The sequence below is a fragment of the Apium graveolens genome, chromosome 7 (genome assembly GCF_009905375.1).
Source record: "Apium graveolens cultivar Ventura chromosome 7, ASM990537v1, whole genome shotgun sequence".
Taxonomy (NCBI): domain Eukaryota; kingdom Viridiplantae; phylum Streptophyta; class Magnoliopsida; order Apiales; family Apiaceae; genus Apium; species Apium graveolens.
In genome coordinates this window covers 156,045,855-156,072,984 of record NC_133653.1, presented here as the reverse complement: position 1 = coordinate 156,072,984, position 27,130 = coordinate 156,045,855, and the positions used below count along the sequence as shown (strand labels likewise).

General features: G+C 38.2%; 2 protein-coding genes across 2 annotated transcripts; one reads left to right on the top strand and one right to left on the bottom strand.

The window, feature by feature from the left end:
• Positions 1–1,750: 1,750 nt before the first annotated feature.
• On the bottom strand, positions 1,751–2,785 carry LOC141674145 (uncharacterized). The gene is made up of 2 exons (XM_074480868.1): positions 2,201–2,785; positions 1,751–2,083 (listed from the first exon to the last, which is right to left on the bottom strand). The coding sequence occupies exons 1-2, from the start codon at positions 2,783–2,785 to the stop codon at positions 1,751–1,753; spliced, it is 918 nt and encodes a 305-aa protein (XP_074336969.1).
• A 13,900-nt stretch (positions 2,786–16,685) lies between these two features.
• On the top strand, positions 16,686–20,399 carry LOC141670861 (pyruvate dehydrogenase E1 component subunit alpha-3, chloroplastic). Its single transcript, XM_074476904.1, has 3 exons — positions 16,686–17,147; positions 17,915–18,695; positions 19,933–20,399. Exons 1-3 carry the CDS (start codon positions 16,914–16,916, stop codon positions 20,208–20,210), a joined length of 1,293 nt encoding a protein of 430 aa, XP_074333005.1. The 5' UTR covers positions 16,686–16,913; the 3' UTR covers positions 20,211–20,399.
• Positions 20,400–27,130: the final 6,731 nt, after the last annotated feature.

The window sequence follows — 27,130 nt, the reverse complement described above, 5'->3', positions numbered from 1 at the left end:
AAGACAGCTATCAATGCTTCATATTCTGCTTCGTTGTTCGTAGTCGGGAAGTCCAACTTTAAAGCATATTCAATCATAAACCCATCAGGGCTTTGCAAGACTAGGCCTGCACCACTAGATTTTATTTTGGACGCTCCGTCAAAATGGATAACCCAATACTCTTTCAAGGTTATTTCTTCATCCTTCTCCTTCTCTCCACCTTCTGGGGTTACTTTCTCTTGCCCCCTGACTTCTTGGTCGTTAATGGTGTATTCGACCATGAAGTATGTTAAGGCATGAGCCTTGATGGTCGTTCGAGGCTTGTATTTAATATCAAATTCTCCTAACTCAGTCGCTCACTTCATAAGCCTTCCACTGGCCTTCGGGCTGTGAAGAATGTTCCTCAAAGGTTGGTCCGTCAGGACTTCGATCTTGTGAGCCTGGAAGTATGGTCTCAACTTCCTCGAGGTTGTGATGAGAGAAAGCGCGAACTTCTCCGTGGTGGAGTAATTCAATTCTTCTCCATGGAGCACCTTGCTTACATAATATACAGGCTTCTGGAGCTTCTGCTCTTCCTTCACGAGGACTACACTCACGGCTTGTTCAGATACCGCGAGGTACAAATAAAGAGTGTCCTCTGGACTTGGTTTAGCCAACAACGGGGCTTCAGTCATGTACTTCTTCAGCTGTTCAAAGGCTTCTTGGCTCTCAACTGTCCATTCAAAGTTCTTCACCTTCTAAAGGGTTTTGAAAAAGGGAAGGCATTTAACTCCTGACTTGGAGATGAACCTTCTTAGAGCTATGATTCTTCCTGTCAGCTTCTGAACATCCTTGATGGAGCGTGGTGGCTCCATGTCTAGGATGGCTTTGATCTTGTCGGGGTTGGCCTCTATTCCACTCTTAGAGACCATATGACCCAAAAAAATTCCAGACCCAACGCCAAAAGCACACTTTCCTGGGTTTAACATCATCTTGTGGTGCCTCAGCACTTCAAATGCCTCTCTGAGGTGACTAATATGATCGGCCTTACTTAGGCTTTTGACTAATATATCATCAACATAGACCTCCATGATCTTCCCAATTAGATGGAAAAATATCTTGTTTACCAGTCTTTGGTAAGTAGCTCCTGCATTCTTAAGTCCAAAAGCCATAACAAGATAACAGAATACACCAAAGTCAGTTATGAAAGATAACTTGGGGTTGTCATCCTTATGCATTCTAATCTGATTGTAACCATTGAAACCATCCATGAAGCTTAGCATCTCGTGTCCAGTAGTGGAATCAATCAGGGTATCAATCCTTGGTAGGGGGTAACAGTCTTTGTGATAAGCATCATTCAAGTCAGTGAAGTCAATGCACATCCTCCACATTCCATTGGCCTTCTTAACCATTACAGGGTTGGCCAACCATTCAGGGAATTGCACTTCCTTAATAAATCCAGCTTCTAAAAGCTTCTCGACCTCCTTCTTAATGGCTTCCAGCCTATCAAGGGCATAACTTCTCTTCTTTTGCTTTACAGCCTTCCGAGTTGGATCACTGTTCAATCTATGAGTTATAAGGTTTGGGTCAATCCCAGGCATATTAGCTGTTGTCCAAGCAAATACATCATTGTTTTCTTGGAGGAAAGTTGTCATTCGACCCTTCAAGGGCTTATCCAGAGATGCCCCAATGTACGTGACCTTCTCCGGGTCTAAGGGGTTTAAAGGAATTGGGACCAAGTCCTCGGATGGCTTCCCTCCCAGTTCGTCATTTTCTCGGACATCCATGTCTTCTATGGGGAGGACCTGCCCCCTGTTCCATCGGGCCTAAGTGCTGCAACATAGCAACTACAGGCCATCTTCTGATCTCCCCTTGCTTCTCCAACACAATTTCTAGCTGGGAACTTCAGTACCATATGGTAGGTTGAGGGCAAAACCTTAAAAGCATGGATCCATGTTCTACTCATGATAGCATTGTAAGTAGAGGCTACCTTGACAACCTGAAAGTTCAACATCTGCGTGGCCTCCCTGGGCTCTTCCCCGATAGTTACGGGAAGTTGTATTGCTCCTTCGACTTTGCATTCCACATGGTTAAACCCGTAGATGGGTGTGTCGGACGGAGTTAGCTGAGAATCATTTTAGCCCATCCTTGTGAATGTATCATGAAACAAAATGCCCACGGAAGCTCCACTGTCCACTAGGACCCTCATAACAGGACAATTTCCAATTATCGGAGTGATAACCAGAGGATCATCCTGAGGAAATTTTAAACCTTCAAGGTCTGGGTCACCAAATTCAAGCGTCATCTCTGACATGGAACGCTTAGATGGCTCCCTAACTATGTTTATCACTTCTCTAGCATAAGCTTTTCGGGAGTTCCTTGTAGTACCATCTACTGTAGGTCCTCCTGAGATCATATTGATTACTGGCCCTCGGGGCTGCAGGTTGCGATCTCTGTCGTTACCCCTTCGATCGTCATCTCTTCGATCATTATCTCTTTTTTGGCCTCCGGCCTCTTCACCCTTGGTGAAACGTCTGAACTTTCCCCTTCGGATCAGATACTCAATCTCATCATTGAGTTGCCTACAATCGTTAGTGTCATGACCAACACCTTTGTGAAATCTGCAGTATCGACTCTTGTCTCTTTTTTCAGGATCTCCCCTTAGTGGCTTCGGCCATTTGAAGTCTTTGTCCTTTTCAATTTCCATAAGGATTTGGCTCCTTGGAGCATTCAACCTTGCATATTCAGCGAACCTTGGTTGTTGATTCTTCTTAGAAGAGGAGGAGTCAGAGTTTTTGCCAATTCGTGGATACTTGTAATTTGGCATCGTACTCATAATCCGTCTTCCGCTTCTTGTTCCCAGTAGGTTCATTATTTACAGCTATCTTCTTCATACTCTCCTCCGCTTTAATATATTTCCCGGCTCTATCCTGGAGTTGCAGCATGCTTTCGGGAGGGCGCTTAGCCAAGGACATCTTAAAGAACTCGTCTCTAGTCGTAGGTCTATCATAGCTACTTTATCATCAAGATCAGGGATCTTCAAAGCCTCCTTCGTAAATCGATTCAGATACTCTCTCAGGGACTCCTTTGCTCCTTGGACTATACCCATGAGAGATGCTGAACTCTTCTCGTGCACTCTGCCACTTATGAACTGTTTATAAAAGTGACTCAAGTCCTTAAATGATCCAATAGAGTTTGGGGGCAGATGGCTGTACCACCTTTGAGCAATGTCTGATAGGGTTTGAGGAAAGGCCCGACACTTAATAACGTCATTCATGGGCTGTAACAACAGGGCATTAGAGAACGACCTAACATGATTAGCGGGGTCGCCAGTACCATCGTATGCTTTGATGGTGGGCATCTTGAACGTCCTTGAGATGTGAGCATTCATTATCTCATCAGTGAATGGTGGGTTTGGATCATCAGGATCTCCTAGGGGCATAAGATCACTTGGATCAACCCTTGGGGAAACTGCCCTTCTTGGTATTTGACCATCCAGGTCTATGATTGGAGGAGGATTTCTCCGCCTTAGAGCGAGTGGGGGTCTTGGGGCCAGATGTGTCTCCAGGTCTCACTTCAGCCTTTGGATCTCTGCTTCATGAGCCCTGATCCTCTCTTGAACATCTTGGGGATTCATCCCTTGAGTGCTCTTGGGGCATTGTTCAGTATTAGCCATCGGCTCTTTGCCAGCACGCCTCCTCTTGGAGCAACATCATCCAATGACTCGGAGTCTCTTTCAGTATAAGGTCCAGAGAATTCTTGATCCTCTGGAATAGGAGCCGAGCCACATATGTATTGGTGCGTCCGCCCTTGTGCTTCACTCCTACCATAGTGTCCATTCCCTCCAACTTTGGGGTATATAGGCATCCTATAAGGGGGTTAGTAGTCATAATTGTCTAGTACTCATATCCAAGGGGTTGAGAGTTCACAAGTGCATGCAGCTGCTAAGTTGGGAATTCGTCCCTTGAGGAGCCGGGGGATTCGTCCCTTGTGGCTGAGCCTCAGTTTCCCCTACTAGGGTTCCTCCTTGGGTGGAGGCATAAGTTGAGTGCGGTGGTATGTTCACCAATGATGTGATTGTTCGCGATGGGACAGGAGTGTCTGTCCCACTAGTGTTTCTGCTCCGTGTGTTCACCTTGATTGTTGTAAGTTTCCCACAAACGGTGCCAAATATTGTGGAATAAAAACCTGAGTACTTTAGTATTTAATGCTAGGGTTGGTGAGCTTCGAGCTTTAATGGCTGCTCTTACGTTCGGGACTATCGATCCTTGTAAGATGCCTACATATCTTTGTGTTGTAGAGAATCAAGCCAAAAACGTAGTTCTAGGTTGAGGGATAGAGCCCTTCATATAGAGTTGAGTCTAGGGTTAGACTTCTGTTGGGAGACTTGGTGGACAAGTCTCCAACTTAGATGGTGATTAGGAGTCCTATTGAGGAAGGAGTTCCAGAATCTTCTGTGTAGGACTTTGAGTTCGTTTAGAACACATGTCTCTGCTCTTATAGCCGTATTGGGTCTAGTCTGTGATCAGCTCGTGTTCGTGGACTTGGACGACCTCCGCTGGTAGGCCTTGGCTGTTTGGGCTGTCATGGGCCTGTTATGAAGCTTTGGACCAGACAGCCCTGCTATGAAGCTTGGACCAGACAGGTCTGTGTTGGACTTTTCAGACAAGAAGCCCAAGTGTAATTAATGCGATATTTAATGTGTCTTTAGGATGTATTTTCTATCCATATCACCCTCAGAGTGATGCTGCGAAGAGTCTGAAGCGGGTTGGCTCCGGCACCTAATGGACCTCCATCTCAGTGTTAAACTGTATAAGATATTCCGCCGGGTTGGCTTCGCCATTAAATAGAAGATCGGGGTTATGCCTGAATACTCGAGGTAAGGGAGATGATCGAATGGCCGCCGTGAATGGGGAAGGGGTCGTCGAGGTCGGGGTCCCCTCTTCACCTGCTTCATCTGGTCTAGGATCCTCCTTAGGTCTCCCACTCTAACAACTTCTCTCTCCCTATCACCATTTGCATACTCGAGTGGTGGGAGCCCTAAGGTCGCTCATGGCGTCCCCCTCCTCCAGCTCGTACTTGTGACTCCTCTTCATGATTATCTCTGCGTCTACGTTGTTCCTCCCTCTTGGGCGTGGTGCATTGACGTCTTTCTGGAGGATTCATTGTACGCCTTCTTTTTGGGGTTCTCTGATCTTCGGGCTTCTTTCCTTCTCTTTTTTTTTGAAATTCTCTAACTTGAGCCTGAGGTCGTGCTTGCTTAGCTTCTTGCCCACGCGGTCCAGCATACTAGTCGACCTTACCTCGGATGAAGCGGGCTTCTACCCCGATCTCTCAGAGATCTGGATGCCTCGCTCAAGCCGGTCCTTAGGTATCTCATCCTCTTCTAGTGATGCCCCTTTCTTCTGCTTGGTCTTCGTTGCCGCGTCATCAAACTTGTGGATCAGCCTTTTTTGAGGACCCTTGCCATTCCAGCTATGCTGGGAGATCTTGAGGCGGCGTGCCTTACTCTTGGCATTCCGGACCGAGCTTTTCTCTACCCTGGACATCCGGGCGTTGATATTGTTCATCTGGTTAGCTAGCCCCTCGAGATACGTCATGACCGCCTGCCCGTCCATGATTGCGGTCGGTGGTGGTGGTGCTTGATTCTCCGGGGGCGTGTGCTCGACCTCGTTTTGGTCCTTCTTCTTGCCCCCGCTTCCTGGAGTCACCACTAATTTGCTCTCTTTGGTCATCTTTTCTCCCCAAGATGGAATATCCCCTCCTTCTAGCGCCAAATGTTATAGGGAGAATTTCGTATAACAGTGTTTTGGAGGTTATTGGAAGGAATAAAGATCAAGGGTGGTGTTTAGAGGGCGGAGGAAGGTTGTGTATGGTGGTGGCCGGACTTGTATGTTGACTCCTTAAGAAAGAATATGGTTTTTATTATTCTTTATCAAGTGTCGACTCATGTCTCATACAAGTGCCTGCGTACACTATTTATAGGGATCAAGCCTCGCGTAGTTTTTGGGGAACAAGTCACATAGGCTAGGGTTAGGGTTCTTCGACCCGTGCAGCCCAAGCCCATGATAAAAGTCAGGCCTTCAGCCAATTAGTCACGTAAATCTTGACCGGCTCCACACACTTCCTAAAATCTCGCGGCATCTCTGCATTTCTTCCCGTGATTGCAGGAATACCCCATGTCGACCCTGAAATTTACGAGCAACTCAGTCATCTATGAGTCACTTTCCATGTTACACATAAAGTCCTCAAACGTGGGTCGGCCTGGTCGTCTCGACCTGCACCGCCTTTTCTCTAAATCAATAAACAAGATGTTCCCTTTATTTTCCACAAGATTTGAGCTCATGGGCCCAGCTCGCATATGAGCATCTAAGCCCGGCTCGCATGTGGGAGTCCAGCTCGCACACCGCGAGCCCAGCTCACATGTGAGAGCCCAGATCATATGTGAGAGCCCAGCTCACACGTCACGAGCCCAGCTCACAATGAGTGCTCAGCCCGCATGTGCTAGCCCAACTCACATATGAATCCTCAATTTTAGCTCACCTGTGTGGGTTCTTCAATTCACCCACATGGACCTGTTTAGGGTCCATGACCGAAAGCGGGCATAACAAATATGTTAACTTGATTTCTGCATTTGGATAGTTTTAAAATCATCAATTGAAACTTGTACATATTTTCATAATGCACAAGTCGGGGGAGATTATTAGATATAATTGATGATATCTGGACAGAAACTATCAGAAGTTCTTACCAGGACTTATATCAGTATTTACTGAAGAGTGACATCATCAGTACTTATATTAGTATTTGATGATCAGCGGATAATGTCATCAGGATTTATCACTTTAGTAGATATTCGAGGAGCAAAAGGAAAACAGGAATTCAAAGCGGTGAAGGACTTTATCTCAGAAGCAATCATATATGGATATGAAATATTTTTCTTTATTGTAATAGAATAGGATTCCTTATTGATTGTGTAATTGTGCTTTATATAAAGCACAGATTAGGTTCATGCTATAAGCATTGCGAACATTGTTATATCATTCGCATAACCTAGCAACTTTTAAGGATATTTGTTCATCCTTTGAGAGAGTACGTTTGTAATCAGTTTTTATCTGTTAATATAAAAACTGTCGATTCTGTTGAAGCTTTGTCGAAGTATTTGCATAAACTGTATTCACCCTCCTTCTATAGTTGATTACGGACCTAACACTAATAAATGGAATTCGGGAATTAGAACGTTCGATGATAAGACTTTAATCACTTTGGGATACTCAATCGTACGGGTATTGATAGGGGTGTACGCCGTTAGGTATGGTGCGGTTGAGAGGTCAAAATCGCACTAAACCATATTGTAAGTCATATGTCATAGACCTATTTGTATATTCGAGGATTCAACTCAACTCAAATAAGAATGTAATAAGTAAATAGTGGATCGACCGTCAGAGAGATCTCGCAAAGTAATATCTGTCAAAGGATTCAGAGACAATGTTCATCTACAGACTTGAGGAATTTATTCACTGAAAGAAGTTCAAGAAGTTGATCATGCCTCAGTGATATAAATCAAGATCGTGGATTTAATCAAGTGACAGAGATCTCGTCAGGGTATCAATAAATTACAAGGATTTAATCTGAAGAAAATCAAAGTGTCAGAGTCAAGACATGAAGAAACGTCACGGAAGTTAGTCACTCATGAACCAGACAGTACATCGAGTGTCAACGTTGAAGTGGTGGAATTGATTCATAATTTTCAGTGATTTTCAGAAGGTTTGCAGAAGAATGGTTGCTGCTCAAGACTAGAATTAATTCTCTATTAATTAATTAAGTCATCTAATTTAATTAAGAAAATAAATTATATCTGCGAAGAATAATTTATTTATTAATTGAATTAATTGATTAATTAATTCTGAATTAATTCTAGGAATTTTATGAATTTTCAGAAGTTTAATTGGATTAAATTCAAGCATTAAATCAGCAAGACAATTGAAAATGAACTAGCATGACAATCAGGATTGTCATACCGATTGTCATGCTAGGCCAGATTCAATTGTCACACCGAAAGTTACATCAGGAGGATGATTGTCATGCTAGTTCATTCTGATTGTCATGCTAGTTCATTCAGATTGTCTTGCTAGTTCATTCAATTGTCCTACCGAAAGTCTTGCAAGCTTAAAGGATTGTCATTCCAATTCAATTGATTCAGCTGATTGATTAAATAGAAGCAGAGAAGCAGCATATCATTTTTATCTCAATCAAAAGACACACAAGTCAAGAACAAAGCAGCCGCCTCTTGAAACATTTTATTTTCTTCTCTGCTTACATCAAGATCAAAATTCTAGTTTGTTAATGTTAAATCCAAACCACTAGAATTACTTATCTTGTTCTTGTGTATCAATCTAGCGGATTAAAATCCCTAGAACTTAATCTCAAATCGCGTTTAGCATTTGATTCTAATTATTGCAAAAATAGAAAAAGTTCATGTCGAATTTATTCTAAATTTGTGATAATTGATTTGAGATTAATACCTTGTAATCGATACAGTTGTTGTAACACATTTCAAGTTTAATAATATTTTTATTTAACTTGAATTTTGTTTCACATTTTTTATTCCGCATTTTATTCGATTATTTGGTAACGTTTGTATTCAACCCCCCTTCTACAAACACATTGGGACCCAACAATTGGTATCAGAGCCTTCTGATTAACGAACAAATCAAGATCCTAGACTTTTGTGATTTTTCAACTCCTTGAATTTTTATTTATTCAAAAATTCATATGACTTCACATAAAGTTGGAACCGTTAAAATTCCACAATTTGATAAAGAGAATTATATCATGTGGAAGAAGAAGATGCTATTATTTTTACAAGTTGCAAATCCCAAATATTCAAACTTGTTAAAGAAGGGTATAAAAACTCCGATGGTTATTGAACCGGAGGTAATAATAGATGGTGTGGTGACTACTGAAGCTAGAACCTATCCAAAAGAGCCTGAAGATTTTACTCCTGCTGAGAAGGAAGAAGCCTCCTTGGATGCCAGCCTTCAATTAATATTAATTGATTCCCTTGATCCCTTGATGAACAGACATGTGATGAACTGTAAAAATTCCAAACACATGTGGGAAACTATTGAGGTGATTAATGAAGGCACAGAGGAAGTTAGGGAGAACAAGTTGGAAATCCTAACCTCTGAATATGAACATTTCAAATCAAATCCAGGAGAAGGAATTACTGAAGTGTTTGAGAGGTACAATGCGTTGATCAACAACCTGAACATCAATGGAAAGTATTATTCAATCAGGGAGGTCAACAAAAAGTTCCTTTTAACACTGCCAGCTCATCTTGAACATAGAATCACTGCCATTAGAGAAGCTAGAGATCTGAGTGAGATTTCTTTGGACAGACTCTATGGAGTGTTAAAAACCTATGAGTTGGAGCAGATTCAACAGAAGGAAGTCTACGGGAAGGATAGAATGGTCAGCACATCTACTGCACTTGTAGCTGAAGGTCAACAACAACAACAATCTCAACAGTTAGAAAGAATGGTACAGTTTTCCAAGGGTGAGGAAAATGAGTTAGTAGCAGAATATGATCCTCCTACTACAAATCAATCAAGTGATGATTTTTATTCCTTGGAAGAGCTGGAGCAATTGGAAGATGAATCAATGGCCCAAATTGTCAAGAGATTCTCCCATGTCAGATTCAGGAGGAATCCCAAGCTTAAGTACAAGTCCAACTACAACAAATTCCAGAAAGGTGGATCTTCATCCTCTAACACCAGCAGTGGTGGGTACAAAACAGGGATGGTTGATCGAAGCACCATTAGATGCTATAACTGCAATGAGTTGGGACACTTTGCCACAGAATGTAGGAAGCCAAAGCAAGTAAGAAAGAACTCTGAAAGGGCTTATCTGGCAAAGGGAAGAAGCTGGGATGATACTGACAGTGAAGATGAAGATGAAGGAAATCTTGCTCTTATGGCTATTGATGGAAAAGCTTCATCGTCAAGAATAGAGGTAAAACTTTCTGATGCTGAAATGGTTTATCATCTAAGAGGTAACTTAGATTGTGCACGTCGTGATAATGAACTGTTAAGTTTACAGATCACAGACCTTGAGAAAGAGGTCAATGAATTAAGACTTGTGCACATTAATCAAGACAAACTAAAAGAACAGGTATCTTTTCTAGAGAATAGAGTTGACTGTTATAGAAAACTCGAAACTATTCTCAAAGACAAGATCACCGGTCTTGAGACTAAGGTTAGAGCCTACTTCAATTCTTGTTCGAAGGCTAAAGAGTTCTACAGTAAGCAAGCTGTTAATCAAACATCTGGAATAGGTTATGATTACAATGCTGCTATTGGAGAATTAGGCATAAACTCCCCTCCTCATGTATGTGCTAAAGGGAGGGAAGTACCACATGTGCTTAAGGGTGTTGATGAACCCCTCTATAAAGCATCAATTGCTGAACCATTTGATGCGACCTCTTCTGTTATTCATGAAGAAATACGTGCTGAGGATCATGCTAATGAGAAGATTGTTTCCAAGTCAAGTGAGTCGAAAGTTCCAGTCAAAGTTGTGAAAGCAACTGAGACTAACTCAGACACACATGAGTTGGATAACAATAATGCCATGTCTACCATGCATAAATTGCCTGCTGTTAATCACTCTCATAAAGCATGTGGTGTTGCTAATTGTATGTCTTGTGCTTTTAATATGATGTATGCTTATTTTAATGGTAAGCATGTGTCTAATGATAAGACTACTCCTCGTCAGCATGTGAATAACAAGAAGCATGATAGGTCTAAGACTGCCAGTCCTTCTAAGGCTAGAAAGGAGACATTTGTGCCTAAGCTTAAACAGAAATTTGTTAAGGCTATTTACAAGGTCAAATGTTCAGTCATTGAGAAAGTTGAGACAATTAAAATTAAAAATGTTGTTTTGCCTGACAAAGGACAGTTCTACAAGTATGCCGGGCCCAACCAAGTTTGGGTTCCGAAGAAGGTCTAATCCATTTGTAGTGCAGGGCTTTAAACAAGTATAACCGGTAGTGTGGATTCTTGACAGTGGATCATCAAGACATATGACCGGAGATAGAGCCCTGCTATCAAATGTGGTTGAGAAAGCTGGCCCCATGGTTACCTTTGGAGATAACAGCAAAGGTTTATCTGAGGGATATGGCTGTTTGCAAGCTGGGAATGTTATCATTGTAATTTTGTATATTGTGCTAGGTTATTATCAGGAAGCAGTATCCAACATATAGCACCAGTGACGAGACTTGAGAATATTACGACATATCAGGCACCTGCTGCACATTACACTTGGAATTGTACTCTAGTAAGATGTGTACAAGTGTACTCCTGATTGGTGAGTTAAAAGAGGAAGTCAGTGCACCACAGTTCATGGACTTTGCAGCTGCAGATCTATTGGACTATGCAATCTCTTCTTCACAATCTCACTTCAGGTTGGTATGAACTAGTATACTGCTCAAGCAATCGTCAAAGACATGGTATGGCACTCTAACTGCAGTTACAATTTTATATGAATAAGTAGAGTCGTCATATTTATAACTCTCTTATCACTAGGCACAATCATATTGTTTTATATGTGCAGTGGTATATTGCTTATGCAACATAACAATTAGTATCTAAAGTACTTGACAAGTATCGGTCAATGATATCTTGTTAACATTATGTTGCAGATATTTGTAAGCTTTTGACATGAATGAGAATTACTTAGACTTTACCCTAAGTGATCAATGTTTTATCAAAAACTCATTCATATTGAAAAACAAAAAAAAAAATCAAACTTCTTTCTACATTAGTGATTTCTTATTTCATGTAAAATCTTTTGAAATCACTATTGTAAATCATTTTCTCTCTATTACCATATATTCTGTGTTACAGGTTCAGTCTCCAATGACTTTCTTTCATTAACAGTCATGAGGTTGAAAACCCACAACGTCTATCCCAGACTGTAAAGACAAACACAAAAACAGAACCAACCAACACTCTCTTACCACTAAATGTAGTATGAATGAGCGTGAGGGAGATAGTGCCTTAGTGCACCACATAAGGAAGGTTCTGTAGTCAACCCAGTAGCTCTGTCTCCTACATAGATGAGTAGTATTTAAACCGAGACAACTGCTAGCCCCCATACATCTTCTCAAAAAGATGTAATGGCTGAAAAGGCACAAAAACAGTTACTAGATTCATTCTCTCAACAGGGTGCGTCTATTGAATTTTGCCTGTCGGCCAAGGTATCCGATGTAGTGTCACCACTTCAAATATAATCAATTCTTGATGCACAAGGAGAGGTTACACACACAAAGGATGAGTTGACGGAAACAAGAGTTTTGACCATTTTAAGGTCAGATTCGATTGTTCAAGGTTCGTTAGTGGACCAATTGCCTTTACAGGTGTTAGGAGAGGATACTGATCCAAAAGCCATATGTCAGTGGTCAGTGTCTACCTCCCCAGGCTTAAATCCCCTGGATGCATCTGCGGATAGTGGATCTGACATAGGCGCAGATCGGCAACTTGTTGACAATGATTCAGATATTACCTGATGAGTTACAAGGAAATGTCTTCACAGGCATTAGAAGGGAACTTTGATCTTTATGCTAAATTCTTTGGATCATTGTTTACCTTCCCAGAATTCAAATCTGGAACCCTAAAAGGGAAACTAGCAACTTGTAAATTATGACTCAGATTCATCTGACGAGTTTAACAAGGATGGGGATTTGTGAACTCCCATTGCACCACCTGTGACCTCCTTAAGGATGGCTAAGGTGATTTTCCTTGCAGGTACAACTGGATTATGGAGCTATGAGAGAAGAGTGATACACTCGTGAGAATGAGTGTAAACACGAGTGGAGAGAAGAGTGAAACACATGTGAGGTACACTAAAACAGGATCACACACTCACAGTGAGAAAGAAAGAGAAACTACTTGTTATTTCTTTTCCAACCAAGTGAAATATGAGAACTCCTTCAGACGACGGCATACATTCCTTCTTTAAGGGGGAGATAGAAGCTTAAGTAATAGTTTGGAGGATTCCTCAACTAAGGGGGAGAAATAGCAGGGAGTAAGAAAAAGATCCTACTTGTACACTACACCACACCATTGTTGTTTGTAACTACGGATCCTATTGTACGGGAGAGGTGGTAAACACAAGGTGATTTCCTAGTAAGGGAAGAAGCTGTTAGGGGAGTACCATTGGTTTTTATCTGCGGATCCTATTGTACGGGAGAGGTGGTAAAACAAAGGTGATCTTCTTTAATCAGTTGATTCTCATAGGGGGAGAAGCAAGAGATATGGGCTTCTCAACAGGAAATGTGGTTGTACAAATGAAGATGGAACTACTTGAAGATATGTTCAGTCTAGAGGAACATCTACTTGGAATCTGGAAAATGTTAAATCTCATCCAGAACTTTTCTGCTATTTACTTTGCATGTATGTTTATATCTTTTTCTTATTTGTTAGTTGAGTTATCCTCTAGGTATTTGTGTGTTATTGTCTAACAAACAAATAGGGGGAGATTGTAAGTCATATGTCATAGACCTATTTGTATATTCGAGGATACAACTCAACTCAAATAAGAATGTAATAAGTAAATAGTGGATCGACCGTCAGAGAGATCTCGCAAAGTAATATCTGTCAAAGGATTCAGAGACAATGTTCATCTACAGACTTGAGGAATTTATTCACTGAAAGAAGTTCAAGAAGTTGATCATGCCTCAGTGATATAAATCAAGATCATGGATTTAATCAAGTGACAGAGATCTCGTCAGGGTATCAATAAATTACAAGGATTTAATCTGAAGAAAATCAAAGTGTCAGAGTCAAGACATGAAGAAACGTCACGGAAGTTAGTCACTCATGAACCAGACAGTACATCGAGTGTCAACGTTGAAGTGGTGGAATTGATTCATAATTTTCAGTGATTTTCAGAAGGTTTGCAGAAGAATGGTTGCTGCTCAAGACTAGAATTAATTCTCTATTAATTAATTAAGTCATCTAATTTAATTAAGAAAATAAATTATATCTGTGAAGAATAATTTATTTATTAATTGAATTAATTGATTAATTAATTCTGAATTAATTCTAGGAATTTTAGGAATTTTCAGAAGTTTAATTGGATTAAATTCAAGCATTAAATCAGCAAGACAATTGAAAATTAACTAGCATGACAATCAGGATTGTCATACCGATTGTCATGCTAGGCCAGATTCAATTGTCACACCGAAAGTTACATCAGGAGGATGATTGTCATGCTAGTTCATTCTGATTGTCATGCTAGTTCATTCAGATTGTCTTGCTAGTTCATTCAATTGTCCTACCGAAAGTCTTGCAAGCTTAAAGGATTGTCATTCCAATTCAATTGATTCAGCTGATTGATTAAATAGAAGCAGAGAAGCAGCATATCATTTTTATCTCAATCAAAAGACACACAAGTCAAGAACAAAGCAGCCGCCTCTTGAAACATTTTATTTTCTTCTCTGCTTACATCAAGATCAAAATTCTAGTTTGTTAATGTTAAATCCAAACCACTAGAATTACTTATCTTGTTCTTGTGTATCAATCTAGCGGATTAAAATCCCTAGAACTTAATCTCAAATCGCGTTTAGCATTTGATTCTAATTATTGCAAAAATAGAAAAAGTTCATGTCGAATTTATTCTAAATTTGTGATAATTGATTTGAGATTAATACCTTGTAATCGATACAGTTGTTGTAACACATTTCAAGTTTAATAATATTTTTATTTAACTTGAATTTTGTTTCACATTTTTTATTCCGCATTTTATTCGATTATTTGGTAACGTTTGTGTTCAACCCCCCTTCTACAAACACATTGGGACCCAACACATATATAGCGGTTTTCTTAAATCTCCAACCTCAGTCACAATTGCGGTTGCGGTTAATCGCGACTTTTTCAACCGCGACTTGCGGTCGGTGCGGATCGACTTGTGGTTCAACCACCGACTTGTACGATAAATGATAAATAAATTAGTTCATTTGAATATACATACCAAATCTTACAATTTTGTAAAATTAAAATGTTCAACATGGTTACTGTAAATTTTAAAACACATAAGTAGTATACTACAACAACAAAAAAAGAATAGTACCCCAAAGCCCAACACCCCAAAGGCCCAAAATTTTTATTCTATAACTTTTATATACGTTGTTTTATAATATATATATATAGGGCTAATATAATAGAAAATAATTTTAGAATAAACACTAGAAACCAAATATTTTTTTAAAATTACTTCAAAATATAACACATATGATATGCAAATCGATCGTTGAGAGATGTAGAAAAATACAGTGAAACCGGATTTGAAAAAAAAAACTTACTGTAAATCAAATTAAAAACGGAAGAGAAAAGCTAAGATTGAGTGTGGTAATTTTAGGGGCAGTAGATTAGATTGATCTAAGAGTATCTCCAAGGGTAAACTTATTAGCTAAAACACCATTAGTTAAAATTTTGTTGTAACTGTAAGGATTTATGCTCCAGTGATATTAGCTATATTCATTAGCTGTATCCAAAATATTATTTTATTTTTAATTTTCAGTATAAAATTAAAATTAATTTAAGTTATTTATATTCAATACAATTGAAAATAAAACATGTATTAAAATCAAAAATATTTAATGACAATATTTTTTTTATATTTATGAAAATATTTTAAAGTAAATATTATAAAATAAAAAATTATTGCAATTATAAATATAATAACATATTTAAAAATGGAAAAAATAAAATTAACAAACATTACCTACATATAGATATAATTTTTAACTGAAGTTTAGTTTATTATAATATAATATTAGAATTTTTATTTTTGGTTAATTAATAAATAATATTTAAAAATTACTTAAGATATATGTTATTTGTTATAAAAAATATTTATAAAAGAGAATATATGATAAGATTAGGTTAAGTGTTAGACCATATTTTAAGCATGAACTGGGGTGAGCTAACGTGTATTGATTTAGATGATGGGGGTACATTTAATAAATGTAGCGTGCCTTTTTCTCGTCATCTAAAAATATACCTAACAGGGCCTCCCGTTGGAATGATAAATTTTTTACATATTAGGTATATTAGACGGCCACATAGACATTATACATAACAGATGATCAGCGTGGAGATGCTCTAATGAGCTTAGATTAATTTATATTATCTATTTTAAGTTTAATTTCTATTTGATCATTTGTATATATATATGTGTGATATATATAATATATATCGTGATTTGCGGTTGTGATTTAATTTTTATGATCATTTAAAAATAAAATCTGCAGTCAATCTACAAATTTGTAATTTATGTACTTTCAATTCACATTCAATTTGCATTGTTCGATTATCCGCACCTAGCAGCGATAAGTGTACCAAATTTAACAGAAGGGGTATGAAGCAGTGTTACAGATTTCGGAAATCGGAATTATTCGGTTGAGATACTGATTTACGATTTATCGGACGATTTTTAAAAAATTGAATGATTAATCGGCAATTTATCGGAAATCGGTCAAATAGGACAAATATTTTTAACCGATTTTTGAGCGATTTATCGGTAATTTTTAAAAAATCTTCCGATTTTTATAAAAGAGGTATGAATAAATAAATAGGCAGTTGGAAATTGGGTTAGCATCAGGTGGAAATCGGGTGTGTGTGAGAGAGTAGTGATTTCATTTAAAAGGGCGGAATTTACAAAGAAAGGACTCACTAAACCAAAGGGGCTTGTTTCGTTGTTATCTCCGCCCCCGTCCCACTTTTCATTTCTTTGATTTCTCCTCCTACTCATCACCCCTTTGTATTTATCTACACCCTCCACTGCACATATATATCTAAACACACTCTCTCTCTTTTCTATAATATTGCCATTGTTCATCCATTCTCGCCGAGATAAAGAGAGAGAGAGAGAGAACCTAAGGGGAGATTAGAAGGATGGCTTTCTCAGCCAAAATCATCCAGCCTCTGTCTCTGTTGAGCCCAAGATCCGATAACAAGACCAACAACATCAACAATTTATCATCCCCATTTGTTGGATCCATCAACAAACTCCGCCTCTCCACACCCATTATCTCTTCTTGTCGGACCCATTTCGGATCTGTTGCAGCTGTCAAATCGGATGTTATCAAGGATAGTAAGAAGCCCAAATCCGATACCTCCTCCAATCTGGTACCCTTCTATTTTCTCATTTTAATCAATTTGTTTTAATTCTTTGTAAGACTGTTTGAATTATAATTTATCAACCCAATTATCGATATCTCATTTCTGTTCAAATCTCGTGATGCTGCAAACGTTCAATTGTAATACCAGTACTAATGTACCAATTTATTATTTAACTGTACACACCACTATACCCAATTTTAGTTATAATTCAGTAAAACCCTCTTGCTTGCTTCCATGAGCTATCGATAGTTTTATCTGAATAACATGTTTTCCCTACTAGTAGCAGGAGAGATTGATTTTTATAGGCTAGGAGGACTCAAAATTTTATTTCCAGCTAGCGGAAGATAGAAATTGACGTCTACCTACAATATTATGTCCTCGGGCTAGTCAATAAAATATGCTATTTGTAACAGCTTTTGTTTAACTTATTGTAGCTAATGATTAGATCATGCATGCTTCAGCCAACTAAACAATGTTACCTAGAGAGAATCTATGTAGATAACCTCTTAATCTTTTACTCGGATTCTTAAACATTTTTATTACTGAATTTGGATATCCTGATGAGTTTAAAGACTACGCATGACGTGAACTTAGAATCCGAAAAAAAAAAAACCTGGCCTTGGAAATGATGTAAAAATTGTAGTATTAATAGTAATCCGATGTAATAGGTTTATCAGAAAGTGGTATGTGATTTGCATTTATTTTACAAGAATCATGTTTGATTGAAACACTTATTTATATATATTTGACTGACTGTTGACCCGTTGATGCAGCTGATTACAAAAGAAGAAGGGTTGGAAGTTTACGAGGACATGATTCTTGGAAGAGCTTTTGAGGATATGTGTGCCCAAATGTATTACAGAGGAAAAATGTTTGGTTTTGTCCATTTGTACAATGGCCAAGAGGCAGTGTCTTCTGGATTCATCAAGCTCTTGAAAAAGGAGGACTCTGTTGTTAGCACATACCGTGATCATGTCCATGCTCTCAGCAAAGGAGTCCCTGCTTCCCAAGTCATGAGTGAGCTCTTTGGAAAGGCCACTGGTTGTTGCCGTGGTCAGGGAGGCTCTATGCACATGTTCTCCAAGGAGCACAATGTCCTTGGTGGCTTTGCCTTTATCGGGGAAGGTATTCCTGTGGCCACGGGTGCTGCCTTTACTAGCAAGTATCGCCGGGAAGTTTTAAAAGAAGCTGATTGTGACCATGTGACAATGGCTTTCTTTGGGGATGGGACTTGCAATAATGGCCAATTCTTTGAGTGCTTGAACATGGCAGCCTTGTGGAAGTTGCCTATCATTTTTGTTGTGGAGAACAATCTGTGGGCAATTGGGATGTCCCATTTGAGGGCTACTTCTGATCCACAGATTTGGAAGAAGGGGCCGGCATTTGGGATGCCAGGGGTTCATGTTGACGGGATGGATGTCTTGAAGGTAAGGGAGGTGGCAAAGGAAGCTGTTGGGAGGGCTAGAAGAGGGGAAGGTCCTACTCTAATTGAGTGTGAAACCTACAGGTTCAGAGGTCACTCATTAGCTGATCCTGATGAGCTTCGTGACCCAGGTGAGCTTCGGCCTCATTTTTCCTATCTCTCTTTCTATATTCGTCAGAAATAGTGTCATTACTATATAATTGCTGGACTTTAGAGATAGCAATATTATTTATGTGTCATTTTTGTGTTAACTTTCATCTTCTGTTACATCATCACATTCAGCATTAACAACTTCTAAGAGGGAAAAAAGAGAGGTGATAAAATCTTTCCTTCCCAGAGTAACTACCATATTTAACTCTGTGAAGCTAGTTAAAAAAGTTGACCCAAATGATCTTGGGACGATAACTTTTTTCTAGATACATCAGTATTATAAGAGGAGGGATGACATGTTTGGGAATATTTATCTTATATGCATTTATGTTTGTAATAATAAGGGTCATTTGTTCTTGAAACTGTAAATACGATATGAATTTTTTTTTTTGAAATACTTTTGACTCTAGAATTTAGAGACATGCTTCTTTGAATTCAAACATTTAAATGATCATGCATACGCATGAGAGGTCAAAATTTAGATTATTATATGTAGTACAGCCATAGATTTATCAGATTGTATTTACGGATTAGTTCAAATTGCAGTGGTGTTAGTTAGGCTCTGTTTGAGATTGCTGTTAAAAATTGCTGTGCTGTTAGAAAAAGTGTTAGAAAAAGTGCTGCTGAAAAAAGTGCTGTTGTAAAAATCAGATGACTGTTTGGTAATTTTTTTGATACGTATGTGTTGATGAAAAAAATTAAAAATAATGATGCTTTTGGTAAGATTTGATGGTGAAATCAGCATCTGCTTCCCGCAACAGCTGAAAAGCAGTTTTTTCTAAAAGCATGGGGGACTTGTTTTCTCTAACAGCAGCTTTTAGGCCAAAAGCACTTTTCCGAAAAGCAGTTTTTAAATTTTACCAAACAGTTTTTTAACTGCTTTTCAGCAAAAAACTGTTATTGTCTAGCAAAAAGCTGTTATTGTCTGCAACATTGTTGTCTACATTGCTGTCTGCAACAGCAATACCAAACATACCCTTAGTCTGCAAAGGATGCATTGCATAACTGATTTATACATGTGTAAACTTATTTTCATCTACTCTCATCAAGAATCCTAATGTTGTTTATCCTTGATTGTTACATTGAAATTTTGTGAGATTTGTGTGGGCAAGTTGATGCATAACATTACTAGAGTTATTTCTCTTTATTTTTGCTAAATAACATTACTACAATTCTTGTATCTTCCAACTTATATGATTTTTTTATTTATTTTGGCAGCTGAGAAGGCTCACTATGCTGCTCGAGATCCAATCACATCTTTGAAGAAGTACATGGTTGACAACAAGCTCGCTACTGAAGCAGAATTAAAAGATATCGAGAAGAAAATTGATGAAGTGATAGAAGAAGCTGTAGAGTTTGCAGAAGAAAGTCCAGCTCCATCTAGAAGCCAGCTGTTGGAAAATGTCTTCGCAGATCCAAAAGGCTTTGGAATTGGACCAGATGGGAAATACAGGTGTGAGGATCCAAAATTTACTGAAGGTACAGCTCAAGTGTAATGTCACAACAAATTGTACCTGGTTTCAGTTATGTAATGACTGTAGCAGTCACCATAATTACTTTTCTAGAGTTGTTCATGTTGTTTAAATTGACAGAAAATGTTGATTAGGTGTTTTATCTTTTTCCAGTTTTGGTTGAATGATTTGTCCTTTTAAATGTAAACATGTTTATTATCTGGATTTCTTATTTCCCGGGGTATTTATAGGAAGAAAGTTTTTAATATAAATCGACAGATATTAATGAAAGCTTCAAGCCTTCTATAGTTTATACTGAATTTCAAAATAGTGTTGAGTTTCAAGATAGGGGGCTACATTTCACGATGGTTTATACCGAATTTAAAAAGGTCTCTGTGCTTTAATAATTTAACATAAATAAAAATAATAATAATAATAAATCAACAATATTATAGAAAGAAATATTAGGGTAATAATATAAAACATAATATTGATGGTATATTTACACATAAATATCGATTAGAAGTGAAAAAAAGAGTTAATTGAGTCTAAATAATTTGTTTGTAATACTCAAATTTGAGCAGGTTGTTTATCAAATTAGTGTGAAATTCTTGATTCGAATTACAGTGTTGCTGTTAATTCGATTGTAAAAATGCTATGGAATCACAAGTATGTAGGTATACTGCCAATATACCTGCAAAGAAAATACGATGCAAAGATCAAAATGATGGAGAAAACAACATAGCAAAACAAGACAGGAATGGAAAACATAAATTCTCGATGATAAACCAAGTAAAGAGTGATGAATCTCACCAGGCCAGGAATGAAAAACAAAACTATGGAGAAAAGATTCACTACAGTAAAACAATTGAAGAGACTTGGAAGAGATGATGCAATATAATTAAAACGTGGAAAACAAGACATGATGCTAAAAGCCAACAAAAACAACCCATGAATTCTCTTGGAAGAGATGTCCAACAACGGGATGCAAAAAACTAACTAAAACAAGATATTCAATTCTGTGCTATAGACTACCCGACTAAAACAAGATATTGAAGATACGTACAAGTGACATGATGCCAATTTCTGACAAAACAAAATATGATTTTTTACCATAAATCATTGAAAGAGTTGCAGTTGCCAGCATATTATTTTTCATATTTTTTATTCTTTGGTTAAAACATAAAATTATTTGCATTTTGCATCTCAGTGGTTCGGACAAAATGCACTTTTTAACCCAAACATTTTATAAATGCAGTACGCATCCCTTTATTATTTTTGGCGCCAGAACTCACACCCTTTCCGTCCATTTACTCCGTTAACGTTAATTTTAGTAGGGGCAAAAATGAAATTATAGTAAAAAACGTCTCTAACGGTCATCTTCTTCCATTATCTGTTATATATATACATATATGTCATGTATTCTCCATTAAAATCACCTCAAATCAGTTTTTTTTTTGTGCTAAAGAATAATTGTATGGCCAAGAGGTGTTATTGCGGCAACTGGGTGGTGCCAAAAACGGCGTGGACAACTTCAAATGTCGGGCGTCGTTTTTTCTCTTGTAATCGATGTCGTTTCTTTAGGTGGCTGGATGATCCATTGTGTGAGCGAGCACGAGTTATAATTTCGGGTCTTATTCGAAGGATTAACAAGCTTGAAGCTGAGCAAAAAGGGGGGGGGAAAGTACCGTTGTTGGCTTATTTTCAAGTGAGGCCGAAGGTTGCAGACTGTGCTTCGAAGCAGCGAATGGAGCAAAAAGTGGTGGCTTTACAGCACTGACCTTACTAATCGTGACATGGATTGCTATTTTAGTGTATAGCTTCTGCAAGATAGAAGAAGCAGAGGAGATGTGAATATTGTAAATTGTAACGTATGCTTTATTATTCGAATAAGTTGTAGTCTTAATTGTATTTGGTAAATTGTTTCTTGTTTGTTGATGTAAGTTTGTTGTGTAATTAAAAATGGTTGAAATTTACGGATGGAATTTAATGAAAACAGATAGCAATGAGCAAGAAAAAATAAATGCAAAACAATCAACACAATTTAAGAGAAAGGTCTGATAGCTAGATAGAAGCAAAAGTTGATAAAAGTTAACATCCCAAATACATACCACATACCATAAGTTACTAACACTTTGAGCAAGATAATTAGTTCCACTATATGGAAATACCCCAAAAGAGCACAAAAGCTGAAAATATCAAAGTACATTTTCTACCGCACGATTACGTAAAATAGCTATACTTGGGGACCCTTGTCCATGACCTTCTTTTTCTTCTTCTTGCTGAGTGCAGCCTGCAGTTGCCTTAATGTAGTGTAACTCTCCCCATTTCTTTCAAATGATTCCACCCCTGTTGAGGTCTGGACAGGTGCCTTGAAAGGCTTTACAATTCCTCCATGGCTGTTACATTTTTTAGCATTCTTCAAAGGGTTAGACCTACCTTTTATTCCTGCCAATTGTTTGGTCCTTGGAGAGGACCTCTGTGCATTGGATGTGGCAGTTTGAGCAGCAATGGTCCTAGCATTTTGAGTGTGAATCTGTTGAGAGTTAGTCTTTTTAGCTTTCTTAGCATGACTTTCATCTTGAGATTGTTGTATTTGTGCCAACAAATTTTCTAGTTTTTCAGGGTTCTTTTCAAGATCTTCTTTCCTCTTCACTTCAATGTCATGTTTCTGCAAAAATAAGTAAATAATGATGATATGATAAACATGATGACATAACTACTAGTTCTATTAGTTGTGCATACCTTTGCTGGGCAAGATCTTAAGTTGTGTCCTTCCTCCTTGCAATATGAACAAGCTGATTTCTTGGGCCAACTCTGCACTGTATGTTCCTCTATTTCATCCTCTGTTTGTGCTTGCATATTGGCTACTTCAGCTTTCTATCATTATTAGCATACAAGAATGATGAGTATATACTACATTAAGGCAATTGTGAAAACATTAAAGGTGAGAAATAACCTTTGATGGACAGGTCCTAACATTGTGTTCCCACTGGCCACAATATGAACACTGTAAGCTAGTGCCTTGCCTTTTTAGCATAGTAGAATCTTTTGCCCTACTCTGGACCCCATCATTTCTCTTGTTTCTGTTTTTCTTGGGTCTACCATGGGGTGTCCTCTTCACTGGGGACAAAGGTGGTTCCTGTTCTGTATATTCCCAATAGGGCTCCCCACTGATTGGTTCTAAAATGTGACTATAGACCTTCAAGTAATTATCTTTGTTGTAGCACTCATGAACAAAATCCAGTGGGTCTAACTTCTGAAAAAAAATACATGAAAGCATGGTATACCCGTGAGCTGCCACTTTCTGCAAGCACATGTTCTTTGGTTCATGTCCACTACAACCTCATGGCCTCCAGCAGACATAGTAACATGGTACTTGTCCCCACCATTCCACACAGGTAGAGCTTTAGCTGATAAATCTATTGATCTTGATAATCAAGCAAAATGTAAAACACATTAAAAGCTGATGTGAATTAGGGCAAAATCTATTGAACATACACAAAACACATTAAACACAGTAATTATAGATTTGAGCTTACTTGTTAAGTTTCTTCATTGACTTAGGGCAAAATCTGATGTTCCTTCTTTCCATTTTGGTTTTCCTCTTGCATATTCTTTGCATACAAGTTTTGTGTATGTTCTTTAACATAGTCACAATTCCATTATCTCTCCATTTGTTGATTGCATGGTTGAACACTTCACAATTGTTGTTCACAAAAATATCTGACTTGCAGATGTCCCTAAACCCTGACCTAGACCATTGAGACCTAGGCTTGGCTGCTAACCACTCATAAGCTTTCTTATTCATCTACCATATTGACAAGGATGAGATAATGATCAAAAAGGATGAGATAATCATTAAAGCTGCAAGATGCAAAATTTAATGAGTTAAGTAATTACCCCTTTCAAGACTTCCATGTTCTTGTTGAAGAAATAATCAGTAGTGGACTTTGCCGCTTGCCACATCAAACCTGTTATACCAATCCCTTTGCAGTAAGGAATGATTTTCATGTTAGAGTACAGGTGCATCACACAAAATCGATGCTCAGATTCTGGAAAATGAGTTTCAAGTGCATTAACAAGGCCCTACATTTTAACATGAAACAAGTCTTAGTACAAGTATTACTAGAAGTTAGTAAGTAAGCACAAAGAAAGCACAAAAAAGGACAAAGAAAGCACAAAGAAAGCAATTTTACCTTCTGTCTATCTGAGATGAAGGTGTAAGTACCAGTGTTTTCTATCCTCAAATCATTCTTCAATAAACCTAGGAACCAATCCCAGCTATCATTGTTTTCAGCTTCAACCTGGGCCCAAGCAAGGGGGTACATGCCTTCATTTGGATCAGTCCCTACAGCAGTGAGTAGAATACCTCCAAAGGGTCCTTTTAGATGGCATCCATCAAGACCAATTAATGGTCTACAACCATCAAGGAAACCCTCTTTTAAAGGTCCCAAGCAAATATAGATCCTTTTAAATCTCCTCCCCTCAACACCTGATTCTGCTTGCTCTATCATCAGCTTGATAGTAGATGTTGGCATTACCTTCTTCACTTCATTTGCATAATGGTAAAGCTTCCTGAATTCCTCTTCATGCTTTCCAATTATGCTTTCTTTGGCCTTTCTCAATGCTCTATAAATCTTTGCTTCTGATATGTGACACTTCAAATCATTTACAACCTTTGCATGAAAAGCCGATAATGGCCAAGAAGGGTTCATTCTCACCTCATGTTCATATGCACTGGCTATCCAAGAGGAGTTAACTTGTTTTTGAATCCATGTTGGGTTACAAGTATGCTTGGTATACAGGGTTTTGATTTGAATATTGCTTGACCTTTGCTGCCTAATGCCATAACATTTCCATTGGCATCCATCTGTACAAATCCACTTGATTTTATCAGTAAGATTTTTCTTCAACCTAATCCCTCTCTGGTGAACAATAGCATGTTTCCTGACAGCTGCTCTAAACACCTTACCACTGCTGAACAGCATGCCCAACTGAAATTGGGGATCCTCCATATCAATATGTTCATTGAATTCAGGATACTTCAATTCTACTTCGTCACATGAAGATATTGTCATTCTCTCTTCATTGTTGTCATATTCACTCTCTGAACTATGACTATCATAAGAATCACATCCTTCATTGTCTTCTTCAACTGCTTTTTGTCTGTCATTTATAACTGTTTTAGGAGTATGAAAGTTTTTAGTTTCATCATGTTGCGCTTTTGCAGGTTCATCAGTATGCACCTCTGCTTCAACAGACTCTTCATCATACTTGACTTTACCCTTTTCATCAGTATTCTTTGGCTTCTCTTTTGCTTGGACATTTGTGGGATGATCATCATCTTCATCAATCACCACAGGAGTATCCTCTGTATTCTTAAACAGTCCCCTAAGCATTGAGTACCTACCTCTCTTCCTAGCCCTGTATGGGGGATTAGGAGGGGGAATTCTCCTCACTTTTTTCTTAGGAACAGGACACTCACTCTCACTAGAGTCCAGGTTAGAACTGTCACCATGGAAGCTCTTATATGATCCTTGTTTTGACTCATTTTCTGAACCTTCTTCTATCATCTGATTCATCTCACCTTCTACTTCCACTCTAATATCCTCAATTCTACGAATCCTCTCATCTATGGCAAATTGCGTAAAAGAAAAATCCCATGGTTCATTGTCATATTCAGGACTATTGGAGCTTGTGTACAAACTGATCATCTTACAGTTATTACAATCAACCATTTCAATCACCAAATCCAGGTCTTTATCAGTTTCAAGAGGAACAATATTATCAGGACACATAACTACATTTTCATTTAGAAACAACCAAATATCCACTGTTTGAGTACTACACCCTACTTGGCCAAGCATAGCTTCAATCTCAACTAAGTTCAATTTCATGGTTGAACACATATCAAAATAAGCTATTTTTTCTCCAAAATAATCATCGAATTTCTCAGTGAATTTTCCACCAAAATGTAGTTTAATTGTAAAGAAACCTGACATATCTGCATAAATTTAGGGTTTCACATCAAATTAGGCATATCTATTACTAATCACATATACTAATCAAGTAATGAAACAAACGTTGGGGACCACATACAGAAATTACACTACTTTATATTTTATATATCTGCATGCTTCAACCATAAACAAGTAACAAAAATCCATTATCCAAAAATACACATGCAACCCTTAATTTGCTACTCAATTCAACAAATAGAAGGCAAAGATGATTACCATCGTATAGTGGGTAGACCAAAATCCCCAATTTTCAATCCTTCACCTGATTCGCCTGGGTTTTGGGCTGCGTCGTCTGGGTTTGGGGCTGCATCGCCTGGCTTTTGGGATCCTCGATCACCGTCAATAACCACCCTTAATCGGCCTCTCATTGATTCGCTAATTTAGGAAATAGGGTTTTAGAGAAATAGACGATTCATAATCTCTTTGTTTTATGTTTTAGAGAGTTAAAAAATTATTTTATGTTATTGGACATAAAAGCCCCGTCCTTTTTAACGTTAACGGAGTACTTTTAACATAAGGCTGTCAAAGGGATGTAAATTCTGCCTTCACAAATAGTTATGGGATGCGTAATGCAGTTATAAAATGTTTGGGTTAAAAAGTGCATTTCGTCCGAACCACTGGGATACAAAATGCAAATAACTCTAGAACATATATCATAGTTTTGTATTTTCAGCCCTCATAACATTGCTTTTCAGTAGATTTATACCACCAAGAGCAGGTTCCAGTCATGAGATTGGTTACTCTAGAAAAATACTTTAAGACTCATGAGTCATGACTATGATGCTGGACTTGAACCTAGTTATAAGTTGATTTGTATTTTCAACCCTATTCTCTGGGGGCTGAATCCCCACCTTGTTTAAGCCATAAATTAGTGAGAGGGTTTTAAGCTTTGTTAAAACTTCAAAGTAATGCTGCGCAGCTGCAAAGTTGTTATGTGTTAAA